The 14,318-nt window shown below is 40.8% G+C and overlaps 1 protein-coding gene across 4 annotated transcripts in view; it reads right to left on the reverse strand.

Moving 5' to 3' along the window:
• Positions 1-245: 245 nt before the first annotated feature.
• The window catches only part of dgki (diacylglycerol kinase, iota), a 53,637-nt gene continuing 39,564 nt past the window's right edge, over positions 246-14,318 (reverse strand). For 3 of the 4 annotated variants that reach the window (XM_041030203.1, XM_041030204.1, XM_041030202.1), the window contains exons 15-33: positions 14,184-14,262; positions 13,803-13,858; positions 13,260-13,322; positions 12,425-12,498; positions 11,515-11,626; positions 11,308-11,394; positions 10,832-10,944; positions 8,230-8,330; positions 7,693-7,772; positions 7,346-7,390; positions 6,667-6,736; positions 6,341-6,381; positions 6,056-6,180; positions 5,595-5,620; positions 4,991-5,028; positions 4,543-4,663; positions 4,171-4,207; positions 3,754-3,853; positions 246-3,327 (exon numbers count right to left, since the gene is read on the reverse strand). In XM_041030203.1, the coding sequence (XP_040886137.1) occupies positions 3,217-3,327; positions 3,754-3,853; positions 4,171-4,207; positions 4,543-4,663; positions 4,991-5,028; positions 5,595-5,620; positions 6,056-6,180; positions 6,341-6,381; positions 6,667-6,736; positions 7,346-7,390; positions 7,693-7,772; positions 8,230-8,330; positions 10,832-10,944; positions 11,308-11,394; positions 11,515-11,626; positions 12,425-12,498; positions 13,260-13,322; positions 13,803-13,858; positions 14,184-14,262 (1,479 nt within the window). In that variant the 3' untranslated portion in view covers positions 246-3,216. The remainder of the gene's footprint in view (positions 3,328-3,753; positions 3,854-4,170; positions 4,208-4,542; positions 4,664-4,990; positions 5,029-5,594; positions 5,621-6,055; positions 6,181-6,340; positions 6,382-6,666; positions 6,737-7,345; positions 7,391-7,692; positions 7,773-8,229; positions 8,331-10,831; positions 10,945-11,307; positions 11,395-11,514; positions 11,627-12,424; positions 12,499-13,259; positions 13,323-13,802; positions 13,859-14,183; positions 14,263-14,318) is intronic. The other variant, XM_041030205.1, reaches the window with a different exon arrangement.

Raw genomic sequence — 14,318 nt, forward strand, 5'->3', positions numbered from 1 at the left:
TACTATAGCTGTACACTCTTAGTCTTGCTGATATATTTAAAATAGTTTTGATCAACTGCATACATTGTTGCCCATAAAGTTGGAATATTTTTTTTTTAGACACATTCCTCTTTTTATCCCTACTTATACACATCAGTAATCACATTGGAAGAGACTGATCAATAAAGTTTTGAGAAGATATACACTTTATCTGTCAAGAATAAATCACACTGTCACAATCATTTCATGTGAAGAGGTAAAATATATTTTATTCCTACTTTATGGGCGACTGTATATTTTATGCAGTTTTCACTGTTTACAACTTGACTTGCTAAAAACTGTGAGGCATCACCACGGTGCCACTTTCTGACACACCCTGCTGTCTCTGCTGTGGCTGTGCTGACTTTTCTAATGAATTTCCTCACAGTGCGATGTGACTCAGGGGATTTTCCTCAATAGTCCTTCAAAAAAGAAATAACACCAGAGCCAAAGAAATGGTACAGGGTCACATCTTCTTTTAACAAATTAAGAAAATAAAACAACAAACTTCAAGTAATCCCATCAACATCAGCAGAAAAATAAAAGAAATACAAAAGGAAAAGAAAAAAACACCCAACACATATCCCAACCTAAGAAGAAACTCAGGTTTAAATCATTTAAAACTATAATAATTTAATAGTTTAAACAACAATAATGCCATTTTTTATACCATTACCAGAAAATAATCCCAGGGATGTAAGAAAATGCCATGCATAACCAACGCTGATGAGAGACACTATTTAATACAAAGTCATGTTTCTACTGAATAGAAAGTGATAAGAAGCGTGTGTATGTCGTTCAGAACGGGCCCAGCTTAATAGCACAGTCACTTCATAGACAATACCATTCACAGGTAGTTCAGTTTAAGGATTTCATTTACACTCATTCCTGTCTATTTAAGCACCTCCACACACTCAGAGGAAGGTCTCAGTGTTGGATGCTGACAGTGGCAGCCATTGTAGAAGTCCTGCGTCTGGATTATGTATAAAAAAAAAATAACAGAATATACATATACATACATGTCTGTTTGTAGAGGACTAATAGCTGGGCGACCTTTTTGTCTTTTTGACTGAACCAGTTTAACGGCTTAGATAAAATCACATACAAAAACATGTCATTATCAGACAGTGTCAGATTAACACTAATGCTTCACACTTGTGGAGCAGATGTTTTAATGGTAAAGAAAAAAGACATCATGTTCTGCAGTTTAAAAACCAGACTTCTACAATGGCTCCACGTTCATCTTTAAAATGTTCAACGTCCCCACAGATACTTGGGAAAACAGTTCCTACTGTAAATATCAATTGAGTTTACAACAGGTTATATCTAAAGAGACCTCACAGGGTTGGTTAAAAGTTCAATCCATTGACATACATGCACACAAAAGAAAAAATAAAATAAAATAACAAGACAATCATATACCCAACCAGCACTGAAGTAAAATTGCACATTCAATAGTCCTCGGTGCTAAATGGACGACTATGTTAAAAACATTAATGTAATGTAAACGATTAATAGAGAAATGCAAAAAGACGTCATCTATTCATATTGCATTGAATATGGCTCAGATTTTTCTTTTCTTCTTGGATAAATGCTGCAAACACACACACACTCTCACACAGACACACTCGGGCATGTGTACTCGAGATACACATGAAACGCACACACACACACACACACACACAATCGTAACACAACACAGTCTGTAGTTACATACATGCTGCACAGAGAGCAGAGTGATGCTTCTTTTTGTTGCAGCTGTACTCACATCTCTTTCTCTCTTTTTAGATTTGATATGGAATGGGACTTATCATCAAACACACACACACACACACACAAGCTGAGTGTGAAAAGCCTTGTTGGGTCAGGAGTACCAGATACACACAATCCCACTGTGTTAAAGTTAAAATATTTGTTTGTGTGACGGCTGCTGGAGAAGCTTTTGTCTGAAATCAACAGGTTAGTGGTTATGTTTTAAATACCCTGTTTTTAAAACATACTCTGGTCTATCCTCCAAAATCAACTGGCTGCACTTGATAAATATTCACTAACACCTGCAGCAGGACTTATGGTTGAACAATATGTTGGATTTTATCCTTGGTGGGCTGATACTGCTCCTCTCTCAGAAAACAGGTCTGGTCCAGTCACTGGTTTGATGCAGTGCCTTCAGATTTCAACAGAGTTTTAGTCTTGTGATGCAAAAAAACTGGAAAAGAGACACAGCAGTAGAAAGGGAGAGAAAACCCACCAGTATAACTGGAAAACAAACAGTCCCCCCCGACAGTTACTGGGCAACCGGAAAGTACTACAACCCTAAAACCATTTCCTGTATTTGTTTTGTTTGTGGTGTTTCACCCTCAGGTGAACCTGCAGTTTTGAAAGCAGCTGGAGAAATAAATTTCACTTGTACTTGGTAATGATACCACAGCTCACCACCGATGGTGAGAGATAAAAACCTTATCGTTGCATAATCTGGTGTTAAGGACACAGGCTCACAACTTAAAACATTCAAGTCAGAGAATCATGACAAAAAAAACCCAACAACAGTGTGAAAGATGGAGGGAACATTAGTGAAACTGTGGACTCCTGTGACACTACATCAGTGCAGTGTCTTTGGCACACAGGTTTTACGGGGTAAACACATAAACCTTTCCTATTTTAGTTTAATTTTGACTATTTTCAACAGAAATCCTGCTTGTAAATGCTTTGTCGACACACTTCAGACCGCTGTTTAAGTCTCACTGAATAAACCCAGGACCCCGGTTTCTTTAAATATGATCTGTGACCAACGTAAATCCCTTACAAGATGAGAAACATCTTTTCATGAGTTCAGCTCTCCCGAACAACAGCTGAGCTCACGAACCGTGACGGCTGCTCAAAGTGCACTTGCATCCTGAGCCGTAAATAGTCCTACAATCAATCACTCAGTCAATCGATCAGCACAACCAATAAATAGAATATGAATAAATACAAATAAATAGTTGAGCATTAAAATCTCCACTGCGGTGCTGCTGTGAGCTGAAGCAGTTCATCACTCCCCCGGTTTGTCTGATTTATCTCTTCGTCTGTAGAGACACCAGAGTCAAAACCAGACTGTTTATTTTTTAAACACCATTTTCCTCACGGATTCTTCTCCACTATGAGTGTGTGCAGAGTCCAGAGAGACACAGTGAGTGTGTGTGAGTGTGTGTGTGCGCCTCAGACTGCGGTCTCCAAGTCTTCGTGGGTGGCAGAAGATGTGGTTTGTTGGGTGCTCAGGTAGGTGGCGAGCTCTGCGTCTCCCTCTGCTTGGTCCGCTGGTGTCTTCCCCTGGACACACACACACACACACACACACACACACACACACACACACACACACACACACACACACAGCAATGTCACTAAAATATAAAGGAATGTTGGGCTGCAGCTAACAACTGTTTCCATTTCATTTGCCAATTATTTTCTCAAACAAAAAAATTTGAAAACCAATTTAAACATTACACGGCTCTAGAGCTTATGATATCTGTGTTCGAGCAACAGCCAGTGGGGAAAATCCAACACTGGGCCGGCCGACCAATGGCGATTAACATTCACGTTCACAGGGCTGGCTGACGGACACAGCCCGGAAGCCAGTGGAGTCACAAACTTCTCTGTAAACCATTTGCATGTCACGGTGATGGTTTTCTGTTATGACTCAGCTTGTGTACAATGTGGGCAGATTAGCAGCGATGTTTGGGAGAGTGGCTTTACCTGAAAGTTGGTCTTCTCAAGAGACGCTCCAGCCTCAACCAGTAATCGACACACTGCGTGCTGCTTCTCAGAGGCTGCTTTGTGCAATGCAGTGTCCCCTCTAATCACAACCACACAAACACACGCACACACAGAGATAAGCTTTGAGAACGTTTAAAGTCACAATCTCCTGTAACAGTCAACGGGAAAATACGCCCGACACATTGACCACGATATGGTGAAACTGAAAGGTGCCAGAAGATTTTGCAGTTTCACACAGAACCAGGGTGTTTTCAACAATAATCTAATATAATAATGATAATAATAATAACAACAATAATAATAATAATCATCATCATCATCATACACGTATTAAATATTCCTACACAGAGAATCCATTAGAAAAAAAACACACACAATTAAAAGTAGTCAACATACTTCTCTCTGTCTGTCAAATCCAGGAGCACTTTGGAGCCTGTGGAGAGACAAACAGAAGAAACATGACGTTCATTTTTATAGTTGTAAATAAAATTGAAAAGGGAACAGTGTGCTACTGTTTTTCTCAGAATGTCTTGAAGTGTGTTGGTTCTTGTTCCCTCTTTGCAATGAATGAATCAACCAGGACTGAAACTAATAACTAATGTTAGATGTTTATAATTTTAAAGATGTTAAAAGTGATTTTCTATTGAGAACCAACACTTTTGTCCTGTTTTTTTTTTTGTCCAGAGAGAGAAAGACAACATAAAATACATTCAGGAGGCTGCTTAACTTCACACATATATACCTACAGAGGACCAAACACATCCTCACCCTGTTGCAGAATGTAGCTGACCAGGTCTGTGTGTCCGTTCTGGGCAGCTATATGTAACACTGAACAACCTCCAGAGTCTCTGACCAACAAGCTGACGCCTCGACGCACACACTCAGAGAGCTGCGAAGAGTGACAGGGAAAGAAAAGCAGCAATTTTTAACCTGAACTGAAGATACAACCACTTTAACAGACAGTTAAGACAGCCCTACAGAAAGCCATCTCCACGCACTCACTCTTAAGTGCTGCTTTGGGAAACGAGTGCAGAAATATACATACTCCTAAAACAAAGACATGGGCCCTGTAATGTAAAGTCCCCATGACTCATAATACAAAAGACACACTGAGAGTTTAGAAATCTAATGAACTGACTTTATGCTGAATCATTGTTGCTGAGACTGTTTAAGTGTCATATATCCATGACTAACATATCTGTGTTTGTCACTTTACCATAGAAAGATCCCCAGAACCGGCTGCTGTCAGCAAAGCTGTGAACATACAAAGGAAAGGAATCATCATGTGAGGTGGCCATCTGTGTGCATCAATTAATACAACGTTCAAAGCCAAGCATTGTTTTCAAGATTAAAGACGAGAGAAAATAAAAATAACCTAAGTTGTTTTTTTGTTTTTTTTCCCAGCTTCCCCTGAGTGTTTTAGCCGGGACTTTTTACTCTCTTGAACTTTCTGTTTCACTTTCTTACAAAACCACTGACTGGGTGTGTTTTGTCCAGTCTGGTGAGGACTGAGCTAACTTCCTTGAAGCAGAATGTTTTCCTTGTGCAAAGCACCCTCACAGGACAAGAACAACCTCAAGGTGATTAAAGAGACATGAAACCGGTTTTAAAAATTTCCATCTTTATTCATCCAGGGAAAAGCCGTCACATAAACTTAAAACTGAGCTGCCTTTGACTTAGCATGTCTACTGAATTACTATGACCACTGAAAGTGTGTAAATATAACCTGAAATAATCAGAGGACATTTTTCTCTAAAGTAAATCAAGTTTCACTTTTAGTTTGCTAAGTTATAACATGGAATAACGTGAATGTGTTCTACCTTGTTCCTCAGGCGTCAGTGGAACGCTGGAAAGAGAAGTGAGAGGGAATTAAAACGTGACAAAAAAGCCAAACATTTGCTGCTTCCAACTTCTCAAATGTGAGGATTTAATGCTATAATTTTTTCACAGTCCTGACAACAGTCAAGAACAACAACAGAGAAAAGGAGTAAATCTTTACATCTCACAAGCTGGAACTAGCTTAGTTTGTAATGTTTGATGAATAAATGAATAAATGATTAACTGTTTACCACAACTGCTGTTAATTAATTCACTCTCAATTGTTTGCAAGAGCATGTGTATCACTGTTTATTTATTCATGAATGAATGAACATGTGTAATTGTCTTTGTGAGTAATGTTTATACTGTTGTCGCGTTGCAAAAGCCTCAGTGAGACCTCCCTGGTTAAATAAAGGTTAATAAAAGTGTGTCTCCTCTGTCTGCTGTGTGTCTGCTGATGTACCCAGCAGTAGGTTCCACCACCAGATCAGGCATCCCCGTGGACGACCCCTGGCTCCCCACCGGGCCCTCGTGGTCCAGGATAAAGACCTCGTCCTGACAAATCTCTGTCACAAAGTGGAGATGCTCCTACAAAAACATGTGCATATAAGCATGAAAATACAATCATACACTGGTAAAAATCAGTAAACATTGGTCTGACAAACATTTCAGTCAAAGTCAAGCATTAACTTTAACTAATGTCTTATTTCAACCATTTGAGCACCAAAAGAAATTAAGTAGTGTTTACCTGAGCCTTGTCAATACGATAAAAGCGGTCAGCTGATGTGGCTGTAGAGCAGAGACATGTATGTTAATGGGATGAAGGTTATCTGTCTGAGTTCAGCTAAAAACACATGTATTTTAACTGACTTCTGTGATTTCTCCTTGTTTTTATTAAAAGTCTTTTGTAATTATATTAAGAAAAATGCTTCACAGATCAGTTATTATAATTGTGAGGTGTGGTGATCATAAAAAGCAGAAGAAGATGGGGGGAGAGTTTTCTCTATCACTTATCCAAATTGAAAAAAAACCCAAAACTCCTCTCTGCTCAGTATTTCTGTTTCAGTCACTCACAATCCAAAAAGCTCCAGTTGGGCGAGAGTCTACTGGCTGAACTAGTCCTGGGGACACCTCTGCTCTCGTCCTGGAGACAAAGAGACAATGTGATCTTTATCTTCCCTTCACTGAACAATTAACTATATGAAAACAGTTCACAAGGGAAATCATTAGAAGAAAAAGAAAGCAGAAGGAATGAAATTCAGACAGAGGAAGGCATCATTTCTATTATTATTATTTTTGAGCATGTAAGCAATTAATAGCAAGACAGAGACAATCAGGACAATGAGACAGTGTACAGTGTAATTTCTTCACCATTACTGTTTATATTTTAAATGTCCAGAAACTTTTTTCCAGTGTGGTAAGAGAAGATTTTACTCAACATGGGTGTCAGTCTGTGAAATCTATCGTTCATTTGTTGCAAGCAGATTTTTTTGTGTGGGTATATTCCTGATTTTGAAGGGAGCAACGTATCCCAGAGTTTTATTTTCATGCTTCCCGGAGCTGCCAACACCGCTAAAAATTTCATAACTATCATAACTGCTCTGCAAAAAAGTGACTGAAACTGTGGCACAGATTTTAAGAATTGTAAAAAGTCAGATTTAGATATTTTGAATGTGTAAAAAATTAGCTTCTAAAGCCTCCATGGCTAACAACCAGACTCTTCCCTACAGAGAGACACCCAAAAGTCATATACCTGATAGTGCACTCTGTGGCCAGTAGATGGCGCCGTGTGTAAATCCTAGCAGGCACAGCAGACAGGTTTCAAGGTTAACAAACAGCCAAAGCATTTACATCAAAAACTTGCACAGATGTTAACTCGGTTAGTGAATGTTTCCCACATGAAACACGAAGCTAAACAGCAGCTCAGCATTCCCAGTGGTGCTGGTCGCTTATCCATCTATAAATAACTAAGAGCGCAGAGATGGCGCTGCATGGGTCATGAAATAATAACGAAGAGTTGAAAGAAAGAGGGAAAGGGAGAGGAAAATTAAAGTGATAATCATAATCATTATAATGATGAGGATAAAGGAGAAGACCTGCCTCTTGTAATCTGTCAATATAGAGTCTGCATGTCTCCAGGTCACAGTCCCCCCTTACCACCACAATGCCTACCGGGATGGCTGGAATACACACAAACACACACTTTAGACAATAATACATGAGAAAAGGAATCTGCAATAGCTGCAATAACTGATTTTGGCCACTTGGGGGCAGCAGAAACAAGCAGTAAAACCCTGACAAATTTTCACACATTATGTTGATATGGTGAACTTTTTTTGGCAAACAGCTGCTTATTTACACACCCAGCGGAAATGGAGCAACATTAACATTCATTTGGAGTGTTCTCTGTGTCCACCTGATGAATGCTAGTCCAATATTTACTCTTCTCTAAGCTCTGTTTTTAGTGGAAATCTCTGCTGAAACATTTTATAGAGCGGAGAAGAACCAAGTGGGGTGATAATCGTCTACAGATTCATCATCGGTCACTTGGTAGTCACTTGTTTATATAAAAATATAAACTGAAGTTGCTTTTCAGTTTGAGAAAACACATACAGACACACACACACACACACTTACAGATATCACGAAGTCGTTCCTTGTCGTACTGCAGTCTGTCGTATTCCTGCAGGCTGATCCGATTCACGCGTAGACGCAGACGGTCTGGAACTGCGTGAGGACTGGAAAAGGAAACACACACACACACAAGTGCATGTACGTGCACACACACACGATTCAGACGTGTCCAAACATACAATGATAAAGACACACGTATGCATACATGCACGCACAGACACGCATAGACACACACACGTCACAAACCAAATCTGAGCTGCTGCAACATAACATTTAATTCCTCATCTCTCTCGTTTCATTTCTCTTCCAGTTACAGCTGAGAACTGTTTTAACTGAGCTCAAGTTTAAAATTCTGACATTTCTGATAACTGGAGGTAAAAAGTAGTACACAATCCCTCCAGTGGCATAAAGTAGAAGATAAAGAGCTCTGCTGTCCTCCTGCAACATGACCCTGATTCTATGTTCGAGTTTGAGGTGGGCCGACATTATAAAGTCAGTGTTTGTGGGCAATTTTGCCTTCAGTGAGGATGGAGGTTGATGAAAGTAGAATACCGATGTCAAAAACATGGTGGGCGATAAGCGGAAAGGACAACGAGAAAAACACTGTTGGTCACACAGCAGCTGTTGGCAAAATCACCCATCTACCCAGCCTCAAAAACTCAAAAGCTTAACACCTTACCTGCAAAGGAACAGAAGGGTTGTCAAATCAAAGTACGATACATTAACATGATGTTTAACACGAAAACAGCTTTTCTGAGGAAGGGCATGGACATCAAGTGAGAGCCGAGGACTGGTGCAGGTATAAATAAGAGCACAGCTCAGGGTGAAGTTAAAGGTAAAAGGACTACAGTTGGAAAAACATCAAAACAAGAGGCAGAAGCACACTGAGACGTAGAAAGGCTGCAGCATGCCGCCATACACCCTCTCTCTGTCACTCAGTCACTCAGTCCACTTACGACATACAAACACAACAAAGACCCACATTCAACACAATACAACTCACACAATAGGCCTCGAACAGTCTGAACAACGCTGACACAAATTTGTTTAGACTGATGCTGAAAGTCGTACTTATTGTGTGTCTGTGTTAAGAGTTTTTAAAATACTGTTAAACTTTCTGAAATTATACTGAAATTCCACGAAATGTGTTTCCTTCCTCATTAATGGTTTCAAATCTATATATCAATAATTATTGATAATGATCAACGTAAATTATTTTTGGTCATGGCGCCCTGCATTAACCGTATCCATCACGTCAGTGGTTGAAAATACTGGTTTCAATATCATCAGTATAATCAAATCAAATACAGCCATTCATTCACAGGTACACAAACACAAACTGACACACACACAGTGACAGAGGGCTAAGGTACTTACACAGAGAAGGAGTCGGGGGGAGCAGAGAGGCGGCGCAGATCAGCTGCACACACCTTCTGAATACTACGGCCGCACACACACACACACACACAGAGGAGAGGAGGAATGTATGGCAGAGAGGAGAGGAGGAGGAGATGAGAGAAAAAGAGGAGAAAAAAGGAGGAAGAGGAAGAGATGAGCAGACAAGGAAAGAAAGAGAGGATAGGAGATGGGGAAGACGAGGAGAGAAGGAGGTGTAAGGCGAGGGGAGGAGACAAGGAGAGGAAGGAAATCAAAGTAGGGAAGTAGAAGAGGAAAAAGATGAGGAGACAATAAGGGCACCAGATGAGGAGGGAAGGAGAGAAGGAAAGGAGATGAAAGGAGACAAGGAGAGGAGAGAGGACAAAGGAGAGAAGAAGAGACAAAGGGAAAAAAGGAGGGAGGAGAGTAGAAGGAAACAAAGGAAATGAAAAAGAGGAGAGAAAGTAAACAAATGTAAACAAAATAATAAGTAATCCGAGGGATAAACAGACATTGGAGGTATTGAAGGAAAGAAGAAGTGAGGATGAAAGGAAACGAGACAAAAAGAGGAGGAGGGACAGACGGAGAAAAGCCCAGAGGTAAGTGGACACACACTGATAGCACAGTGTACAGTAGCACTACATCAAGCAAAGACACTAGTTACTGCAGCTACAGATAATTATTCTCTACTGTTCTTCCTCACATGCACACGTTCACTGTAGCTTGTACACTTTAACAAACAGTTCAAAATAGACCCACATATATACACAAAGATATACATAAAGAATTATTAGTGCTACAAGGATGGAGGAGCGTTAGTAGGCGCACATTTTAGATATAAACGTTGTTACACAGCAGGCGGCGACAACACCGCGCTGCTGCTTTGTCCCTGAAAGAAATCAATAAACGTCTCCTTGTGTTCGTCTCCTCAGCTGAAGGGAAAACCACACAGTATTACATGTCAGTGTGTCATTGGAGATACCCATGATGCTTTTGTTTTGATTAATTTGAGTGGACAACATGACATATCCCTCCTCTGATTGTGGTTTGGCGAGCTGCAGAGAGACGAGGGACATTGAGAGGAGTGAATGTCAACTCCCACTAAACAGATTGTATGACTCACTCAGTGCAAACCCGGGCTTTTACAACACTGCTGGCCTAGTTCCCCTGTCTGTGTCTGTGTGTGTCTGTGTCTGTGTGTGTGTGTGTGTTTGTGCAAATGACTCACTCGTTGAGCAGGGGCACGGAGGTGCGTCTCTTGCTCTTCTGGACCATGTTGGCCTGATTTCGAAGGGAGATGCGTAGAGTGGATGGAGCCAGTCGACATGGCTCACCGTCCACCTACACACACACACACACACACACACACACAGATAAGACACGTTAAAAGGGCAAAGCAATAATCAAACAGAACATGTAATGTCGCAGGTTTTCATGTCGGCTGATTATATCCAGTGAGCTGAGCAGTCATGATACAGTGACAGAGCTGAGGCAGGGTGAGGCAGGGTGAGGCAGTATCAGTGCCAATAAGATACCAATGCAATAATGGATGTCAGTGATTATCGGTCAGTTGCTATTAGGCTACAGTTCTATGTAAGATTCAATCAGAAGCATCTAAATCATTAGAACGGAGCAGTCTGAAGGGCTGCAGTAAAAATAAGGCCTTGTTCCTGTGAAGTCTGAATGCTGAGTGTGTGTGCTCACCTGAACAGGTACAGTCTTGAAGGTAGTTAATACAACCTCTCTGCACTGGTGAAGCCTCTCTCCATGACCGCCGACCTGTAGCGCAGCCTGGTGGGCAAGAGGGAGACTTACAACTCAGGAGAGCATTAAAAGACTGCATTAAATCACACGACCCTGTTCTGACATTTTTCACATTAACTATTATTTTCTTATATTCGTTTCTCTCACCAGTGAGGCCATGGTGAAGCCGATAACCTCGATGCAGCCGTCGTCATGGCGCTGGGGTTCAAAGTCCCGGTGGTCGCCTGTGTTTCCCCATGGCATGGTGCCAGCACAGTACCTACACACACACACGGACACGTTAAAAAAAATTAAAAAAAATAAAAATCTGCAACATCTGGTTCACCAAAACTAGTTTAATGTCACTGTACCTCAGGAGTCACCAAGATACTTAAAACCCACATATAATCATCATATCAGACACTTTCAGGTCAGAATCATCGATGGAGATTTTCCTCTGACCATAGGTACTGAATTTGTTTTCATTATTTTAATGTTTTGCCACAGAAATATTGTAACTCCGGGGTGTGCAGGACAATTTAAATCAACGGCTTCAGTGTCAGAGAACAAAACCTGAATGTGACCTTCTGTCCAAAGGAGCTATGAACCCACATAAAGGAACGTCTGAGCTGTGGTGTCTCATGATTTTCTTAAAGCTTTTTTCAAAGGCTTTTCCACTCTAGAGAAACCATGAATAATTAAAATTAAGTAGAATTTTTAGCCGTGAAAATGACCCCATTGAAATATGCTGCTTATTGATGGAAAGTGCCACCCATTGGCAGCTTAAAATAGATAAAACCGATACTGATGATGTTCAGTTTCAGTCTATAATCTCAACAAATGAGTCACTTTCCAAACTGTGGGACTCATGTCTTGATGTATAAACTGGATTTATGTCTTGTAAGGTTTTTCTTTTACTGATTCTAATTCTCAGATTCAGATTTATTCTATCCTTTGTTTTTTGGTTTTTGTTCTTCAGTAGAACTGTGCAGTAATAAAAATACTGCGAGACAGAGAAGAAAAACTGTGACTGTGAAACTAAACTCTGCGATATCATTGTCTCTGTATATTCACCTACCTGGGAATGTTTAGAAACACAATGCACTGGAATTTCAGCTCCTGGATCTTGGGCGTTAGATCCGTACCGTCACACTGAGGGAGACAGAGAATGTGAAGACGTGAGGGAGAGAGAGTCGTTTGTGTTTATGACCAGCGGTCTGCAAAAGGGGCTTCATGGCCCATGGATTCAAAACTGAGCGATACTCAGTGATACCTGAAGAAGTACCCAACAATTAAGACGCTGCGATTTAATGCCATAAATGAACATAATCCATAAACTACCTGTAACAAAGTGCGTACTGATCTATTTAATTCTTCTGCCTTCAAAGTGTAAAACAACTGATTTTTACTTTCATATCCTTCACTTGCTCGTACAATTCACTTCAAGCTCCACTCTCAGATCTCCGTTTCATTCTCAGTTTCAATGCCCTCACTCTCCGTCTTAAACCTGTTTTGATGTGGGAGGTGGAAAGTAATTGATACAGGTGAACAGTCATCTCAGACCTGCCCACTCAGCTGTCTTTAGCACACACCCCCAAGAAACTGTTGCAGCAACAAAGGACGAGTAGAAAAATGTAAATAAGACACGTGTATCAGAGGACTTACTTCTGTTGAAGAACTTTTTTAGCCTTTATGGGTAAAAGTGAAGGAGTTATCTTTCAGAGTCAGTGACTGAGCAGCAGCGTCTGTGAGACTCAGAGGACTTGAGTGTCTTGAAGGACATTTCAGCAAGGCAGACGGTAAACGAGCGAGCGACCGTTGAAGGACGGACGTTTTAATCACCCGGCCGACCTGCTGCCCAGACATGTCGACATGGAAAACGATACAGACTGAGGGAGAGTGTTAACACTCACCACCACTCTGACGTGCTTGGACAGATCCCTGGAGCTTCTCTGGAGGAAATCTGAGAACGCAGCCTGCGCACACACACACACACACACACACACACACACACACACACACATACACACACACACAAACAGAGAAAAGGACCCAATCAAACAGAATTACAGTTCATTACATTTCCCTCATTAAAAAGAGATAACTCCCCTGCATGCTTCCTCTCCAACTCCCACACATCATTTCTTCCTTCCATTTCACATCCCTCACAGAAAATCTGCACTAAATTTTAAACTTAGGTGTGAAAGCTTTACATTTGAATCAGACCAGTAACAGTAACAACGCCCTGTAACAAGCAGGAAGCTGCCTTATTCTAACCTCCTCTCTGACGCAATTAGTTGTTTATCTAATTTCCCTTCATCTACAATTCCTAGGTTTGATTTTTATGTCCTCCAGTCTCAGCAGAGGAAAGGAAAAAAGTTTAGGTTGCATAAGTGTGTATGTGTCTGTGAGTGTTGGTGTGTGTGAGTGTGAACTAAGTCAAGAGGGACACTCACTCCTGCATAGAACATCTTGTTTCGGAAGCGACTGTTAAATTTTTCTGGGTTGGCCTCTGGAAAGACACAATCACCGACACAGAGAAAAAGAAGGAGAATACATTAAATATGCTGCAATCATAGTGGAATTAAAAATGAGAGAACAAAACACAGAGGCGTAAAGTAACAGGGAGAGGAAAGCTGACTCATTTGTGCATGCATGAATGCGCATTTGTGCATCTGAACGTGTCCTCTTTATCATATTATTTTATTCTGCTCATCATTCCTTTACGCAGTGGACTATGATGCATTAATGGGAAAGAGGAGGACTTTATGGAATGTAAACAGAGTTTATACAGGGTGAAATGATAAAAGAACAACATTAAAATAGATTCCACCAACCTCTGGACTCGTGGAACTCAAGGGTGACGTGAGCATCGAAGCCGAGGCTGAAGTAGTTGTTGAACACATTCAGAGGAAGCTGAGGACACAGGGAAAATAGAGAGGACGTTCTTCAGAATTTATCCTAGAAACTTA

This window comes from Toxotes jaculatrix, chromosome 22 (assembly GCF_017976425.1).
Source record: "Toxotes jaculatrix isolate fToxJac2 chromosome 22, fToxJac2.pri, whole genome shotgun sequence".
NCBI lineage: Eukaryota > Metazoa > Chordata > Actinopteri > Toxotidae > Toxotes > Toxotes jaculatrix.